The sequence below is a fragment of the Setaria viridis genome, chromosome 4 (genome assembly GCF_005286985.2).
Source record: "Setaria viridis chromosome 4, Setaria_viridis_v4.0, whole genome shotgun sequence".
Lineage (NCBI taxonomy): Eukaryota > Viridiplantae > Streptophyta > Magnoliopsida > Poales > Poaceae > Setaria > Setaria viridis.
This window is the reverse complement of record NC_048266.2, coordinates 7,041,307-7,059,865: the sequence shown is the minus strand read 5'-3', so window position 1 is coordinate 7,059,865 and position 18,559 is coordinate 7,041,307. Positions and strand designations below refer to the sequence as shown.

At 48.5% G+C, this 18,559-nt stretch overlaps 2 protein-coding genes and 1 pseudogene across 2 annotated transcripts; all 3 read left to right on the top strand.

Annotated features, from left to right (window-relative positions):
* The first annotated feature begins 1,273 nt into the window (after positions 1 to 1,273).
* LOC117853287 (F-box/FBD/LRR-repeat protein At4g00160) lies at positions 1,274 to 4,551 on the top strand. The gene is made up of 4 exons (XM_034735679.2): positions 1,274 to 2,584; positions 2,670 to 3,521; positions 3,662 to 3,811; positions 4,083 to 4,551. Exons 2-4 carry the CDS (start codon positions 2,757 to 2,759, stop codon positions 4,416 to 4,418), a joined length of 1,251 nt encoding a protein of 416 aa, XP_034591570.2. The 5' UTR covers positions 1,274 to 2,584; positions 2,670 to 2,756; the 3' UTR covers positions 4,419 to 4,551.
* Positions 4,552 to 5,338: 787 nt separating this feature from the next.
* Positions 5,339 to 7,420, top strand: LOC117851767 (growth-regulating factor 2). Its single transcript, XM_034733666.2, has 3 exons — positions 5,339 to 6,143; positions 6,214 to 6,966; positions 7,060 to 7,420. Exons 1-3 carry the CDS (start codon positions 5,933 to 5,935, stop codon positions 7,065 to 7,067), a joined length of 972 nt encoding a protein of 323 aa, XP_034589557.1. The 5' UTR covers positions 5,339 to 5,932; the 3' UTR covers positions 7,068 to 7,420.
* A 2,900-nt stretch (positions 7,421 to 10,320) lies between these two features.
* On the top strand, positions 10,321 to 15,900 carry LOC140222547 (uncharacterized; annotated as a pseudogene).
* The last annotated feature ends 2,659 nt before the right edge of the window (positions 15,901 to 18,559 follow it).

The following is an 18,559-nucleotide window of genomic DNA, read 5'->3' as shown; positions in this document are numbered from 1 at the left end:
CCTCCTCAATAAAAATCCGATATAAGATGGCACGGTGGCTTTGGTAAAGAACTATATTTTGTAAAACAACTCATAGATGTTGCATTATGCCATAATAGAAATGGCGCACTAATTATTGTAGGACAAGATTTCATACTTTTCATTTGCAGGAGGGGGCGGTAGTAGGCCGTTAGCTATATTCTACCTACTTCAATCCTAAATTTTGGTTGTTATAGTTTTATAGTTTTTAATATTCAAATATTTTGACTTTTACATTAATACATAAAGTGTTATTTATATTGACAATGTAAGATTGAAATTTGTATATTGATTTATTATGAAAATAAATTTCATAAGATTTAGTCATTTCACTTTAATATTGATACATTCCATAGAAGTTGCTAGTAGAAGTTACATTATACCAATTTATCCCTTCTTTGAGTTTAAGAGTTCATTTATTTTGATATTTGATCATCCTTATAGCGAGAAATAAACAAAATGCTAAGTTGCACATTTGCAAGGTGGATGGGAGGAATTCCCTCAAAATAAGCAAAATTGGATTAAATTTGAAGTGAAATTGGTCTGTTTTTCCACGAAAGGTATGGTAGGGTTGGATAACTAATAATTGCGAACCAGTTCGTTCTGGACTCCGCACTCGTCACCAGTCATCATCGCGATATATTCAACCCGACTCTACAATATCTCATCCGTTTTTTTTTTGAACCGATCTCTCATCCCTTTTCGGTTCCCCTAAGGCAGCCGGTTAGCCGCCATCCGACCACCGCCCTCGTGCGCGGCGAACCAAGAGCGATCGAATCCGTGGCCATGCAGGCGAGGCTGCGCACCATGTCGGCGGTGGCGCACGGGACCGAGGCTAACATGCGCCGCCGCCGCTACGAAGACGCCGCCGCCGCGGATCGCGTCATCGTTTACAGCTACGATCTGCCCGGCCCCGGCGTCGCCGGCGGCCTGCTGCGCCTCGGCTACGGGGTGGAGCGCGTCGGTAGCGCGCTGAGGCGCATCAAGGAAGCTCGCGAGGGCCTGGGCGAGGATGAGTCGATGCCTCTGGGCGACAAGGTCGTCATCGCCACCGACACCGTGGTCGGCGTCACCCACATCGTGGTCGGCGTCACCCACATCGTGGTCGGCGCCTGCGACTTCGCCCAGTACGCTCGCGGCGCCCTAGCCCGCTTCCGCAGCAAATCTTCGAGCGGAGGCTCCGGTCGCACTACAACTAGGTATAGATACCTTTGAACCAAATCATCCACACGTATGCTTTGATTGAGTGTTTAAATGTCTGCATTGCCACTAGATTGGGATAATGTGATGTGTAACAAAAGATGCCTCGACTTTCGTACGATACTCCCGTGATTTTCCAACTAGCGTCTAGTGTTAACTTATGATCAGGATTTTGGGTGTTTAGAATATACAAAAGTGCAACAGCATTTAGGGTACGTTCATCAAAGAAGTTGAAATTGAACTAAAGGGAAACAATGAATGCATGCTATGGTGTTCAACAACTGTCGTCCACACATTGTTAGGGAAACTTGACAGTTAGCAATGTCTAATGTAGCACCGGAACAAAAGAACAATGTAGTAAGGGGCAGTCTAATGGGTATACCAGGTGGGCCATGGCTTACCCTTAGTTTTGTCAGCTCATGTAACCCCACAAAGTGCAGCCTAATAGGCCTGTGCAAATGCAATAGCTGGAACATCATTTAGGGTACGTTCATCAAAGAATTTCCTCACGCCAAGAATTGCAGGTAACCAGTTTGCTGAACCACCATATACTCTTCTAAATATGCAGGCATTACCTAGTAGCAATTCTTAAATGTCGCTACTATTGGATTAACCATATCTTCTTCACTATTGGGTATTGGCTCGCCGAACTCTGGGAACCAACCAACTTGTATAATCTTCTATCAGTGGGTTCAGATTTTGGATAGTGTCAGCATCCTTAGCTTTTGCTGTTGCACGCTTGCATTAAGTAGAACCATGCTGTTCAAACTGATTATCAAAGGATTTGTACCAGTGATTGGTCTAATTGTGACTTGCAAAAAAACTATCCAGAATGGGAGAATTTATCCTCTTTCTACACCTGCATTATGCCACGCTCAGGTGATCACTGATCAGGTCCCTCAAATATCAGCGCCTGCAACAAAAAAAAAATGATCCACTCAGTGGAAATTGAACTAAAGGGAAACAATGCACATTGTAGGGAAACTTGACAGTTAGCAATGTCTAATGTAGCATCGGAACAAAGAACAATGTAAGGGGCAGTCTAATGGGTATAGCAGGTGGGCCCTGGCTTTCCCTAAGTTTTTGTCAGCTCATGTAACCCCACAAAGTGCAGCCTAATAGGCCTGTGCATATGCAATAGCTGGCCAATGTACAAAGCTTCTGTTAAGGCAAATTTTAAATTATCCGTATTGTGCTTTTAGTAAATTATATACTTGTATGTTGGCATGTTATTTTTGTGGTATTTTTTTTAAATTGGACCACCCTAACCCAAAATCCTGGCAGAGGAAAGAGATCATATCTTTGGTTCCGCAAACGAATCTGCGAAAAGGGAAAATATGATGTTCAGTTTGAAGACCTTCCAGAGGTGTGTCCAATTTCTCCTTTTCAGACTGGTGTTTGAGTATAAGATTAAATTTGCAAACATGATAATTTGCTTTACTTTGCTGCAGGATGTGCAGTGCATTATATTTTCAAAATTGGAGCTCAAAGAGGCTGTAAGGTCTAGCGTTCTTTCAAGCAAATGGGCAAACACATGGATGATTCACTCAAAACTAAGGTTTGATGGCAGTAAAATGTATGGAAAATACATGTCAGGGGCGTATCGTACTCTGAAGTTCATTGACAATGTAAATCGAGTCTTGAAACTGCACCATGGCAAGGTGGTTGAAACCCTCGAGATCAAAGTCGAGTTCGACAGAATTCTACCTATTCATCTGGACAATTGGGTCAGTTTTGCAGCAGCATCGTGGACAAAGAATCTAGCTCTTGATTTAGTGCCAGAAAATTATTTGGAGCACACTGAACGATATATATTCCCCTTTGAACTTCTTGATGGGGAAACCATGTCCCGTCTGCAGCAAATTCAACTAAGCTTTGTATCTTTCAAGTTACCATCCCAGTTCAGTGGTTTTCCAAAGCTCAAAAGGCTTGACCTGTACTTGCTGCATGTCAATAGAAAGGACCTTCAAGATATGCTGTCAGGTTGTTCTAACCTCGAGTGGCTGAGTATAGCTAGATGTGATTTGGAAGATGAGTTAATAGTTGATCGTCCGTTGTCCCACCTACTATACTTGCGTGTTGCACACTGCAAGATGACGAAGATCGAACTACATGCCGCAAAGCTCAGGACTTTTATCCACAATGGAACGCAGCTTCCTGTTCATACCATTCAAGCACAGGAACTGAAAGATGCTGAAATTGCTGTTACTAATTTTACAACTTTTGAGCATGCTCTCAATGTTCTTCCCAAAATGCTTGCAAGGGTACAAAATCTAACTCTGCAAGTTCCTCTTCGACTAAAGGTTTGTTCTAGCAATGCTTTGTAAGCCATGACCTCGGTCATTATACAAACAATTTTTGTTGAAGCCATTATACTCACATTTTTCTGTTGGCACGACTTGTGGTTTCTATTTCAGTCATCTTTTTGAAATTTATATTTCAGTCATCTTCGTTGCTGGAAAAATCATCCAAGTTCCCTCAGCTGAGGCATTTAAAGTTGCTGTTGCGTCACTCCCCTGAAGATTTGGACAATATTCTCTCTTTGGCCTCTTTCCTGAGGGCTGCTCCGCTAATCGAAGAGCTGGAGATCCATGTAAGTACTCTTCTAGTTTTGGCTTTCTCCATTAGAGATGCTAAGGTGTCTGTACCTTTGATTGTCTGCATATGCATCGCCACTGCCTTTGTTCCCTTTCATTGTCTGCATATCCATCGCCACTGCCATTGTTGCATGTGATTGTTGTTATGGTGACCTGCTATCCACCTTCTTTGTTTATTATCAGGGATATTTTACACATGTATTAGTTTTTTTTCCATCACGGAGTGCAAGCATTGATCACACCATCCTTTTATTGCAACCTTTGCAGTTCAACATTACGGGCCGCGGGAATGCAGAAGTAGGGCGTCTTAGGAACCTCCCGAAGTGTCCATACAAGCACCTGAGGAATATTTGCATCTCTGGTTTCATAGGGACACAAGGGCAAGCTGAGCTCCTAGTCCATGCGGTGGAGAATGCCCCTGCTCTAGAGGTCGTAACCATAGACACAGCTAACAAAAGCGGTAACAGTTTGTTCCAAGATGTTGACCGTCGAGGTGCCTATATCGCTAGAAGCTGCCTTGAAGGGAAAATCTCTCCCAAGACCAAGCTTCATATCAACAATTGCAGCTGCGAAGGTCTTCATCAGGAATGGGTACTGATTTAATCATGGAATATATGTCTAGGCCTATTGTCAGTTCTTTTGTGAACTGCTTTAGTTTGTCAAGAGCATTGTAACCTATTTTGATCTCTGGCTTCCATTCCTTTTTAATTATAGACCTGCCATCTTCAATGTTCAATCTTGAAATCAAATGAACTGTATGCCCTTAGCAACAGACTAAGCACTCATTGATCCTTGCTGAAACTCTGTCCCTCTTGGGGGCTATGGCCTACAGGAAGAGGAAAGCGTGCTCAAATGGGAAAAGAGGGTCAAAGCCCCTCAACTCATGTAACAGTCTCCGCGACAGGTGACTGTTGGTGAACACGGCGTGCCAAGGTAGCCGCGAGGGAGCAAAGCCTTACGTGTTTGGGAGGAGGGACCTAAATTTTAGATCCCGTCACATCGAATGTTTGACACTAATTACGAGTATTAAATCTAGACTAATTACAAAACTAATTACACAACCTCTAAGCTAAATCGCGAGACGAATCTATTAAGCCTAATTAGTCCATGATTTGATAATGTGGTGCTACAGTAACCATTCGCTAATGATGGATTAATTAGGCTTAATAGATTCGTCTCGCAATTTAACCTAGGGTTCTGCAATTAATTTTGTAATTAGCTTATGTTTAGTCCTCCTGTGACAGGGTTAAAATTTAGTCCGTGCTATCAAACACCCCCGTACGCCTACGAGCTAGCCCAGGCGGCTCAGGCACAGCTCGCCGCCGTCCGCCGAATCCTCACCCTTTGCCAGCCGAGCCAAGCCATCCGCCACCTCGTCACGCTGACCGACCAGCCCAAGGTCACTGTTGTGCGCTTGGAGACCGGTCTCCTCTCCTCCCCCTCCGTTTCAAAGGCTCGAGCAGACGAGTACAGTCCTCCCGGCCCGGGGTGCGCAGCGCACTGTGCGCCCTGGCGCAGCAGGCCGAGCCCACCGGAGCGCGGAGCGCCTCCCTCCGCACTCACCCACGCGCGCAGCAGCAGGTGCCAGCCGGCCTGACCCTGCCCCGAGCGCCTGCGCAGCTGCTGCCTGCTGCTCCCGCTGCTGGCGATGCCGCTGCAGGGCGCGGCAGCGGCTGCCGAGCCCTGCAGCGCACGCAGATTCTGCAGCGCGCACTCTGCCCTGCCCTGTCCTGCGCCGCGCCTGACGCGAACACTGGCCGAAGTGACCCATCCTCTGCGCCACCACCTCATCAGCAGGGCGGCAGGCGGCAGCAGCTCACCTTGAATCCCAGCCAAATCGCACGCCTGCCCCCCCTCTGCCAGCCTGCGCTGACACCCGCCATATGCATCATGGCGGATGATGATACGGGCACGTCTTCCCGTTCCCGAGCCCGCACCCGGCTCCCCCTCGCCCTTGACTGACACCACACCACAAACCTGGAGGAGACTAGTATTAAACTCCCTCCGTTTCGTCTCCATCGTCGCTGAGTGAGCTCCCTCCCGGCGCCGCTGTCCTCTGTCCTCAGCAGCGCTGCTCGGTTCCGTTGCGAGCTACGCCTCGTACGTGTTTGAGGGAGATGATGCTGAGCGGGCACGGCGGCGGCGGCGGCGGCGGGAGGCGGCTGTTCACGGCGTCGCAGTGGCAGGAGCTGGAGCACCAGGCGCTCATCTACAAGTACATGGCGTCCGGCGCGCCCGTGCCGCACGACCTCGTCCTGCCGCTCCGCCTCGCCACGGGCGTCGACACGGCGCCGTCCCTCGCCTTCCCGCCCCAGACCTCGCCGACCCGTATGTCTCTTCTCTTGTCGAGTTCTCGTTCCACGTTTCGCTTTGCGCTAATGCGCGCGTTCATACGCAGTGGGGTACTGGGGCTGCTACGGCGCCGGGGCGCCGTTCGGGCGGAAGGCGGAGGACCCGGAGCCCGGGCGGTGCCGGCGGACGGACGGCAAGAAGTGGCGCTGCTCCAGGGAGGCCCACGGCGAGTCCAAGTACTGCGAGAAGCACATCCACCGCGGCAAGAGCCGTTCAAGAAAGCCTGTGGAAGCAGTCGCCTCCGCCGCCGCCACCTCCCCCGCCGCCGGCGCCTACCGCCCCTCCGCGCTCTCCATCTCGCCGCCCCGCGCGCCCGACGCCGCGCCAACCACCTTCGGCCACCAGCAGCAGCATCATCTTCATTACGGCGCCTCCTCCGGCCGCGCCCCCGCCGGCCCTCTCCAGCTCCACCTCGACGCCGCCAGCCTCCACGCGGCGTCGCCGCCGCCGTCCTACCACAGGTACTCCCACGCCCACGCGCACGCCCACTACGCGACGCCTCCGTCACTCTTCCCGGGCAGCTACAGCCACGGGCAGTCCAAGGAGCTCCAGGACGCGGAGCTCAGGCGGCGGCACTACCTTGCGCTCGGCGCCGACCTGAGCCTCGACAAGCCGCCGGCCGCCGCCGCCGCCACGGAGGAGAAACCGCTGCGGCGCTTCTTCGACGAGTGGCCGCGGGAGGGCGGCGACGCGAGGCCGTGGGCGATGGGGGCGGAGGACGCGACGCAGCTCTCCATCTCCATCCCCGCGGCCTCCCCCTCGGACCTCGCTGCCGCCGCCGCCGCTCGATACCACAACGGTGAGAGCAAAAGACTCGGCCTTTAATCCCTTCCGTACAATGATCATCTGCTGATTGGCTTTGCCATCGTCGCGGCTTGATCCTGTCACGCAGGGGAGTGATCGGTGCCTTTCGAAGCTGCAATCCTGCCCCAACAACGGCGAGGAGTGATCGCTTGATCGGTGCATTTCGTAGCATGGAGGGCATGCTGTGCAGCATGGTCTGAATCTGAAGTCTGAACCAAGTCGAGTAGTAGACTAGTGGTACTAGGAATCTAGCTAGCCCTATGTTTTGATCTTCCTTGTTCTTTCACGTGTTTAGTTGTTTGTATTTGTATTCTTGTAGTGTCAAATGCTAGTGCTTGTTGTATGTGTAACGTTTTCGTTAAGGACCAAAGCAATCTGAGACTGAGAGAGCTGAGGTGACGTGGGAGAGGCTGCTCCTATTTCTAAACCTTTGTGTGTGCTTTTTTTCCCCTCTCCGGCCGGTCTGTGATGCAAGCCTTGTCAGCACTTGCTTTTCTGCGAGCCCACGCCTTTGATTCCTTTGCCTGGTTCCTCTGCGGGCTCTGCCTTTGATCGTTTGTCACATCCGTGGGTTCTTATCAAACCTCCTGACTCCCCGTACCATGCTTCACGTCCCCATTCATTCACCTCTCAAGTCTCACTCGGTGATCTCTGCCTGAAGGCCCAGGGCTCAGCAAAACACGCCCGCTTCAGCGCCTAATCTCGCAGCTCGAGCTGATCCTAGCAGCAAAGCTTCTCATCAGCTTGCCGCGAGCAGCGAGCTCGCATCGCACGTGAGGAGTGACCGAGTGAGGACGGAGGGGTGAACTGGTGAAGTCACGGCGGGCTGGCGCTTGTCGGGGCGCGGTTCGGTGGCGTCTGCGCCGGGGAAAGCAAGCGGACGAGACGAGTAGCTAGCGGTGCCCTGTCCTCCTCCCTGCCTCGCGCAGGTGAGGCATTATTCTACTGACAGGTGCGATGCAGGCGGTCGGTCAGGGGGCTCAGGGTCAGGGGTGACCCCGCCGCGCTGCTCCCTGCCCGTGTTGACTGTACTCGCCGCGGCAAAATGCAGTACTGGGCCTGTGGCCATCGGCCATCTGCCAGTCGTTGCTGCACAACCGCAGCGGGGGTGTGAAAGTGAATGACTGAATCCAGGATTCCAGGTAGCGTTTGAGGCTTCAGGACTTCGTACGTAAAACAGACAGGCTCATGTCTCGCTCATTTGGAAATTTATCTATTGGGGGGGTTCATCAGTTCATGTCACTGGAGCTCTGACGCCGTTTAGTCAAACCCTTTGACTATGCTGAATGGCCACGGATGCCGAGTCACGAAGCGCAGCGGGGCCAGGGAAAAGGCCAACGCGCTCAACTCACGCACGTACTATCGAAGATGAGGTAGCAAAAATGACACTCAAGAGGATTGAAATGGAAGAAACCAAATTTCTTTAGGTAGGATTCTCTGAAAGCTACTAGCATTAAAAATTTTGGGAGTGTCTACCCGTCACATGGGTGTTTTAGACCTTCCCTCACCTGATTTTTCTGCCCACTCTGCCGTGCTTCTTCTGCCTGCCATCCTCGCGTGCCTCCACCCGTCCGGTGCGAAGCTTCGGTGGGACCCTAGCTCGTCCATGCCGGACGCCTTTCTGCCCCTCCCGCCACCACCGTCGTCCCCCCCCCCCCCCCCCACACTAGCACTGGCCAACCACCGTCCACCACCGCCTGGCCGGTGGCGCCCCCGCCACCGCGCCTCATCGCCCCCGCGCCCGCCACCTCCGCCAAGCTGGCTTACCGCCATCGGCCTTCCCTCTAGCGCCGCCGACGAGCACCCACCTCGGAAACTCCGAATCCCTATCCTCGGAAATCCCAAACCCTTAACCCCGGCGTCCTAATCTCGCCGGAATTTAGTCGGAATTGGAGAAGAGCGTGTAGATGGGGAGGAAGAGAAATTCGGATGATGAGGAGCTCTAAAACACCCTAGTGACGGTTAGCTTTTTTCCCAAAATTTTATATCATTTTATCATCGTGATTTTTCTTTCTCTTTGGTTCATGTGAACTCTATTAGATTTCATCATTAACCATCTCCGTAATTTTATTGGCTTTTATTTGCTACTATGCTTCTCCATGCTCCCAAGCTCCCTGGGGCATGTGAATCGAATGATTGGACATTTTTTTGTACATTAGAATAATTTGTTCATCCACTGGAAAATGTTTGGTTTATTTTAGAACACTTTTTTTTCAGGGCTGGATTTCCGTGGACGAGCTCACCAATGTTAAAAATGGCACAAAAGAGCGGTCAATAGAATTCGTAGGGTTTTCGAAAAAAAAGAATTCGTAGGGATGAATAAAGGGTGCGTTGTACATGAGTATCTGTGCTTGTATTATGATTTATAAAAAAATATATAATGCATTGCCCACAAGGGGAAAGCTCAGTAGGCCACGCGCGAAAGATGGGAGAGTTGTGTTTTCTTGGCCCGTGAGTGGAAGTAAACGCCGCCGCGGAACCCACAACAAGACCCTTTATCAGAAAAAAAAACCCCACAACAAGACCGAGAGAAGTTCGAATATTTTGCGTCTTCTTTTACCTCTCGTCCACTCCGCACCGACTGCTCTTCCTCTCTCGACCATCTTGGCATGGTTGCAAAATCGCTGTCGTCGCCTTAAATCCGGCCGGCCGGCCAGGCCAATAAGTTCAAGGTGCGGGCTTTCTTGTCCTCTTTTCTCGTCACTGCTCCCTGTAAAAGATTCATCTGCACCCGATTATTTTCCATTCATTCTCGCGAAAAGACACACGTTTTTTTCCTGCTCGAAGTGCGAGTGGCTGGATTCGGTAGATCAATGGATCCGCAGGCTGGCCCGCAACGACGAAACTTGCAGCCGCGTGCAGCCACAAATTGAAGGACCAATAATTTTAGGAAGATAACTCTAGGGTGCTGTTTGCTTCAAGAAGTGGTAGCGGTAATGGAAATAGAATCAATTTACAGGGAATCAAGAAAGGGATGGGTGATTGCAAGCTTTGTTTGGATGCACAATGTAGTTACCGGTTCCAATTAAAAATTGCAGTGATAAGCAAGGTTTGTGTAGAGTCCCTGCTCCAAGAGAGATGGTAGTTTGATCTCGTCCAACTCGGTCCAACGACCGAGTCGGAGTCCTTGATCGCGCCCTGATCGGGGCGCCCAACTGTACATGATGGACGGGTTCCCGTCACGCAGCGCTATAAAAGAAGAGGTGGGGGCTGGGGGCACGCACGCCAAGGATCGCCATGCCCACTAGACCCAACGACAGACCCTAGAACCCGATCTAAACCTAGTGCTGAAGCGGCGGGAAGCACCGCCGCCGTCTCCGCCCTCGCCGTCAACACCGTTGTCACCGCCATGGCGAGCTCGTCATCCAAGCCCGATGGTGGTGCCCCTACTACTTCTCTCTCTCTCTCTCTCTCCCTCTCGATCTCTCTAGTTTAGATCTAAGGTAATGTTGTTTTACTCTGAGAATCAAGTCTATCAATGGTACCAAGAGCCTAACTAGCGTATAGATCTAGTCGGGGAAGTGTTTTTCACACGAATCAGAAGTTACAAAGCAATTAGGAGGAGATTTTCAATCTCAAGTTAAAAACCGAAAGAAAACATTGCAGAATCTTTTTTTTCTAAAGCGGCGGCCGCCGGATCCACCAACAACCGCCAGCGGCGCTCCGTCGCAAGACCAAAAAGACGAATAACCGCCGACAGTGCTCCGTCGCAAGACCGAAAAGACGACAGCTGCCGGATCTTGAACCAACGGCTGCGGTAGTGAAACCCTAACCCTAAGAAGGGGAAGAACTAGAAGAGAAAGAGAAAGGGGTCCGTGACTTACCTTGAGTCTGTCCCTCACCGGATCTGCTCCGGGAAGAAGCCATTGGGGGGCCGCGCGCGCGCCGCCGCCTCGACTGCTCCACTCGACGCCGCTGCAGTGCGTGTGGGTGCCTAGGGCACCACCACTAGACCGCTTGACGGCGGCGCGCTCACCCTAGGGCAAACGCGCACGCCGGCGAGGGGACCGGCGGCGCCGCCACCACATCTTTCTGCCAGCCACGGGCGGCCACTACTCCTTCATTCGCTCGGACAACGCTGAGAGAGAGAAGGGGAAGGAGAAGAATGACGCTAGGGTTTCGAGGAGATGGTGCGGAGCGCATTTTTGATCGCGCGAAATCGCCGGACAACCGTTGGATCAAGATTGACGGCGGACAAACGCCGGGCTAGCTTTCAGCCCAGGCGTGTAACACCCGTAAAATCTACCAACTCAAATCACCCGCTAAAAATTGTGTTCAAAATCTTTTTACCGTTGAGCTCCCGAAAATCTAATCTTCCTGGCGATATCGCCGTCCCAGCTCCTAAAGCCGACAACCATCCTTTTATCCTCTTCGTAAATTCCGCCACGTGCCGGTCGACAAACCGCCGCGCGTGCTTCGATTTTATTCCGCAATTACCGCCGACTCTCCCTTTCTCTTTCTCTCTTTCTCCTATTCTCTCTCTCTCTCTTCTTTTTTCTTCTCTCTTCTTTTTTCTTCTCTCTCTTTCCTTCTTTCTTCTTCTTCTTCCTTCTTCTTCCTTCCTCCTCCTTCTTTCTTCCTTCTCCTTCCAGGTTGGCCGCACGCTAGGCCCCTCTTCCCTCTGGCGCCCGGCCACCCCGGCCCCTCTCCCTCTAGCGCTCGGCCACCCCGGCCCCTCTTCCTCTGGCGCGCCCCGGGCTCCCCCTCTGCCACGCCTGCCGCCCCCTGCCGCTCCTGCGCCGGCCCCAGCCCCGGCTCCCGCGCCGTGTCGGTGAGCCGCGCTGCACGCACCGGCCCCGCCCCCGCGCTGCACGCCAGCGCTGTCTGGCGCACCACCGCGCCTGCCCAGTCCCTCCCACGCCGCATGCTGCTGGCCCCTCCCCCCCGCGTCGCACCTCGGCCCCTACCGTGCCGGACGCCGGCGCCTCACCAACACCGCCTGTGCGCCGGTCGGAGCCCCACCGCCACCGTTTCCCCCACTCCTCCCGCTGCCTATAAAAGGGGAGGTGACGCCCGGCCTCCTTCACCACCCAGCTCATCACCCCTGCCTCCCGTGCGCCGCCCCTCGCCAAACACCGCCACCACCGGAGCATCGTGCGCCACCGCCAAAAGCCACCGCCGGTCGCCCCTTCCCATCACCAAGTGCCCAAGGTAAGGGGCCAAACGGGACCCCCTCACCTTCCTCTACCTCCCCCGCCCCTCGGCTCGCCGCCGTCGAGGCTCGGCCGGCCGGTCGCTGCCGACCATCTCCTCCTCCCCAGCCCTCTGTCTCGGTACAGAGAAAGAAGAAGAGGAAAACACCCCCAATTTTGATGTAACCCCTACTTCTCTCTATTCATGAAATAACCCTCCCACCTCTCTCATACTCTTCTCACAGATATGCCCTTCCACCTCCCAGAAGTATTTACAAATAGGTCCCTAGTTTCTCGCAGATTAGTCCAAAGCCTTGTTTAAACCCCTAAATACACGGTTATCTCATCATTTCATGCGTCAAACTTCCTCCAATTAATCCCAAATCCGACCACGTCATCCTCCAATATACTTCCGCTGAATCATATCCAAATTTCATGAAAATACTCATTCCTTCTATTTTTCGTTCACGTTCTCTGTTCGAAGCTCAACGGGTAAAATCTTATTTTCTCTTATTTATCGTGTGCTTGATTGTGTGTGCCATAGGTCACGGAGTACCCAAGGAGGAGCCCGAGGAAGAGTTTGACCATGAGCCTAAGCCAGAGAACCAGCACCGCAAGCAGGAACTCCCGGAAGGTTTTGAAGATGGCAAGTCCAATCTTACCCTTTGATGCATATTCATTCCTAGTTTTTCAAACACCACCTATTGGCCTGTTTTATAAAAATTTGCATATTGTTGTACTGCTAAAACACGATTGGATAGCCACCCCTTGATTGTTATGAACATTCCTTGGTTGTCCTATAATTATCTCTAAATATGATTTGCTCTATTTGGATGATAATTACTGCTAGAATGCTTAGGACCTTGTACTCAATTCAATCATGACTATAATGGTTTATTTAAAGGATAAATGTGTGAGTAGTTTTCAAATGAGAAAATGGGTTTTCGGAAATAGAGGAAAGAAATGCTTAGATGAGATGGATGGGTGTTTCTTGTGTGAAATGCCAATGAGTTGGGCTCGTACCTTTGTGGTTGAGCAAAGTTGGGAGATATCCATCTTGTCATGGTTAAGGACCGAGTTGATGTATCATCTTGCCTAACCCAACCATCGTGCAACCACTCGACCATTGTATGCGGCAACAGCTTAGCATAAATCCCACTGGTTAGTCTGATAGTCATCAGGTGAGCTGGTGAGCAATGGGAGACCATGGAGAAGGAGTAAGATCTTTGTGACTTAGGTCCCGGTTAAGACCTCGTTGGTAGGTCGTTAACCCCTTGATTGCTCCTGTGTTGGCTAGTCAGTCTTAGCTAAGGTGGGTAATGGCTTTGTTAGGATCTGCACCGACACTAAGGTGTTCGGGCTGTGGTACCCTACTTGTGGGAAAAGTGTACAACCTCTGCAGAGTTAAAACCTATCCGGGTAGCCGTGTCCATGGCATTGGACGAGTTACGGCTTGGTCACATAACTAGTTCTTGGAGTTGGGTAATTTTCATGGCGTGTGTTAGATTTTGGAAGTGTCCGACTGTTGTGCCGTGAGCTACTGCGGACGGGGAGTCCGGTAGCATTAAAACTTAGATACTTTGTGTAGGATCAGCCCCACTTAATGAACCCTTGCATGTGATAAAAAACCTAGCTTTATGGCAAATAAACCTTAACCTTATCCTTGCTATATCCTGTGCATATTCTTGTTTGTATCCCCCTCCGTGGATGGGGTTGGACTTGTTGAGTACTTTTGTACTCACCCTTATTTTGTTGCTACAGAGGAAGTCCCGGACTTCACCGCCTAGGATTTTGAGTAGGAGGTCGCTTCCACACCCAACGCTACCTGTGGTATTGACCTTTGCAGAATGCTTCCGCTGCCGTGTAGTCCCGAGTGCTGTCTCTTGATAGTAGCTTGGCTCGTTGCGGTTATTTATTTGCTTATCATTTCGGCGTGGCTTTCGCGCCCACTCCCTCAGGAGTTGTACAGTATTTGAACTATCTGTTGAATAAATGTGTTATCAGCCTCCTAGGACTGATATTTGTATCACATTTAGTCTCCGCTGATGTGGGGATGCTTCAAGGTGGGAGGCGACTTTCCTGGCCCAGGCCCAGGTTGTGCCCTGCTAAGCCGCGCGGGGCGAGCACGCGTGGTAGGCCAGGCCGCATTCACACGTGGGCCCGCAACACAGTGGACTTTAGGTCCAGGCGGGAGAGAGGGCCAGCTGGGCCGCGGATTTGTGCCTATGCGTGCTGGGCCGCCTTTCAGACATGGGCAAAGATGAGCCGCCACTGTGCGAGTTGGGCCAGGGAAAGTAGAAGATTGAGCCCTTTTCTTTTTCTTTTTCCAATGGTTTTTGCAATTTTCTAGAAATTGATAAATGGCTCAAATAAAATTAGTTTTGAGGAGTTTTTCCTGCGGGTAAAATCAATAAATTAAGTTTAAGGCTCAGTAAGCTTCCACTATGTTAAGTTGAATTTTTAGCTTTATTTTGCCAACTTTTGCATTAATTTTAAAATTTTTAGTTTATTTTTCTAATTGAATTGGAACCAACGGGAAAATTTAATTAGAAGATAAGTAATTTTTCTGAGTATGATAATTTTATCTACTGACCAATTATTATGCTGATAAGTTTTGTTTTATCATTATTGATTTTATTTCTGCCCAACAGTGATATAGAATTAATATTGAGAAGTTTTATGTTTTAATTTGACCAACGTTGAATTAACTCAAAATTTTTCTAATTTTTTTTATTTTCAGGAAATCCTTTGAGTTATATCTCATCCATAGAGCCCCTCAATGGAGGGAATTATAGCTCATGATGAGAGAAGATTGAGATAGCGCTTGCGCTGTCAGATATTGATCTAGCACTGACTGATCCTTATCCCATTGCTCCTGAGGACCCCGTGAGGGGTGAGGATGAGAGCGAAGAAGATTTCAACGCTCGAGTGTGTAATCATGTGCTAATTAGAATGAAGTACGATCTTGATCGTGTGCAGTGGGATCAGTCGAACTGAAAGTGCATGATGGTGATTAAGAGCTCCATTGTGGAGGTAATAAGGGGAGCAATAACAGAATGTAACACCGCTAGGGAGTACCTAAGGAAGGTGGAGAGTCAATATACTGGCTCTTCAAAGGCTTATGCAAGCACTCTTCTTAAGAGGCTTGTTACTGAGAAGTATACTGGTGGTGGAATAAGGGAGCACGTACTGAGGATGGGTAACATGGCATCCAAGCTCAACCCTGTGGACATGGAGCTCAAAGATGAGTTTGTGGTCCATTTGATTTTTGCCTCCCTACCCAAGGAGTTTGAGGCTTTTGTTGTTAATTACAACTCACACCTAGATAAGTGGGGTATTGAAAAGCTAATTGCCATGTGTGTGCAAGAAGAGGAAAGAATTAAGGGCTCACGTGGTGATTCTATCAACTACGTGAGGCAAAATAAGAAGAGAAATTATCATAACAATAATTCTAAGCCACAAGAGAAACCTCAGTGGGACAATACCTCTTCTTATAAGGCACATAGAAAGGCTCCACTAAATGATCACCATCAGAGATCAAACCATGAAGAGGTGGTGGACAAGGACACTTGCAAGTGGTGCAAGAAGAAAAGACACTACCAGAAGGATTGTGTGGAGTTCCTGAAACATCTATGTAAGAAAGGTGAGGACCTTATTACATTCGTAGATGAGTTCTTGTATTTAGGTTATGCAAAATCTACTTGGTGGATTGATTCAGGTGCAACTGTTCATGTTGCAAATTCATTATAGAGATTCCATACGAGGAGGACCCTGCAAAGAGGATAAAGAAGCATTAAAGTAGCCAATGGCGTCAAAACTGAAGTTGAAGCCATTGAAGAACTCCCATTAGAATTAGTTGATGGTTTTGTACTTTATCTAAGAGATGTTATCTATGTACCCTCTTTGCGTAGAAATTTAATAAGTGTATCGTGCGTAGACAGTGATGGTTTTGCTTGTCACTTCGGTGATGGACAATGTAAGATTAAGTTTAATAACAAGTGTGTTGGTCTTGCCTTCAGACAAAACGAGCTTTATTTGCTATCACTTTGTGAGAATGTGAATGTTGTAAGCGCTGAGAATGTGAATGCCTCCTCGTCTATGAATGTGAGAAACAAGCGGAAAAGAATTGATGACGTATCTTCGAAATTATGGCAGTGTCGTTTATACCATATTTTGAGGGGGGGAATTGAACAGTTAATTAATAAATCAATTCTTCCGCCTTTAGAATTTTTAGATTTAGAGCAATGCATCCATTGCATTAAGGCAAAGTATGTTAAGGAAATTAAGAAAGATGCCAAACGAAGCACAGGAATTTTAGAAATAACTTACACAGACATCTGTGGTCCGTTTCCTGTGACTTCTGTGAATGATTATGATTCATTTATAACATTAACAGATGATTATTCATGTTATGGCTATATTTATCCAATTAAGGAACGTTCAGAAGCGTTGGATAAATTTAAGATATTTAAGGCTGAAGTAGAAAATCAGCATAATTTAAAGTTAAGATAGTAAGATCCGACCATGGGGGGAGTACTACGGTCCACATACCCCATATGGCCAAGTTCTTGGACCTTTTGCAAGGTTTCTACAGGAAAATAACATAGTTGCCTGAGCAGAATGGAGTAGCTGAAAGACGCAACCGTACCTTAATGGATACGGTGAGAAGTATGATAAGTTACTCCACTTTACCGATTAATTTGTAGATGGAGGCGTTAAAAACCGCTATTCACATTCTTAATCGAGTTCCCAGTAAGTCGGTGTCTAAAACACCATATGAGTTAAGGACTGGACGAGAGCCCTCACTAAATTATTTGCGTGTGTGGGGCTGTCCGGCTGAGGCTAAAGTATTTAACCCAAATATTGGGAAACTAGATCCTAAGACAGTCAGTTGCCATTTTATTGGCTATCCAGATAAGTAAAAAGGTTATTGTTTCTACTGTCCTGACAGACATACTAAGTTTGTAGAAATAAGACACACTATCTTTTTTGAGGATGAGATGATCAGGGGGAGCATGGTACCTGAGAAATTAGCCTTGAGGAGAAGCGGGTATACATACCCACTCCGATGATTTAGGAACCATTTTTCTCAATACATGTTGCTGTTGCACCAACAGTGCAGGACACTGTGGTAACAACACCTGTTATTAGTTCTCCCATGGCAACAATGAATGAAGATGAGGAACCTGTCCTTCAGGATCCTATAGAATTTGTTGTCACACATGAGGAAGAGATGCAACAGCCCCATATTGAAGATGCGCCAAATGTTGAGGCCCCCAGAAGGTCTCAAAGAGTTAGAAAGTCAGCTATTCTTGATGACTACGAAGTCTATATCATGAATAAGTTCAAATGGAGGGAGATCCCACCTGATTTGAAGAAGCCATGAGAAGCGCTCATTCATCGAAATGGCTTGAAGCTATGGAAGATGAAATGAGATCTATGAGAAGCAATAAAGTCTGGAATTTAGAAGAAATTCCTGAAGGAGCCAAGACAGTAGGCTATAAATGAGTCTACAAAACAAAATGTGACTCCAAGGAGAATGTTGAAAGATGTAAAGTGCGACTTGTGGCAAAAGGCTTCACACAAAGAGAAGGAATAGATTATAATGAGACATTTTCTCCAGTCTCATGTAAGAATTCTTTTACAATTACAATGGCTTTAGTGGCGCACTATGACTTAGAATTATAGGAGATGGATGTAAAGATAGCGTTCCTCAATGGGAAATTTAGATGAAAATGTTTACATGGCACAACCCAAAGGTTTTGTCGTGGAAGGAAAAGAACATATGGGATGCCGCCTGAAAAAATCCATTTACGGATTAAAAGAAGCCTTTAGACAGTGGTATTTGAAGTTTAATAAAACCATAAGCAAATTTGGGTTTAATGAGAATAAGAAGGAAAATTGCGTTTATGCAAAGTTTAAGAGTGGGAAATTCATTTTCCTCATCCTGTATGTAGATGATATCTTACTTGTTAGCAGTGAGGTAGTCTACTATTGGAGACGGAGAAGTTTTTGTCCTCAAATTTTGATATGAAAGATCTTGGTGAATCTTCATTTGTTTTAGGGATTGAAATTCACCGAGATAGAAGGAAGGGGTTTTAGGATTATTGCAAAAGGCATATTTGGAAAAGATTCGAAAGAAGTATAGTATACATGTGAATAAACCTACACCTGCTCCCATAGTCAAGGGCGATAGATTTGGGAAATTTCAGAGTCCCAGGAACCAATATGAGATCGATCAAATAAAAGCGGTTCCATATGCTTCAATTGTCGGAAGCTTAATGTATGCTCAAGTATGTACACGCCCTAACTTAGCTTTTGTGATCGGGATACTTGGCAGATATCAGGATAATCCACGAATAGATCACTGGAGAATAGTAAAGAAGGCATTGCGTTATATGCAAGGCACGAATGGCCTCATGTTAATGTACAGAAGAACTGATGCTCTAGAAATAG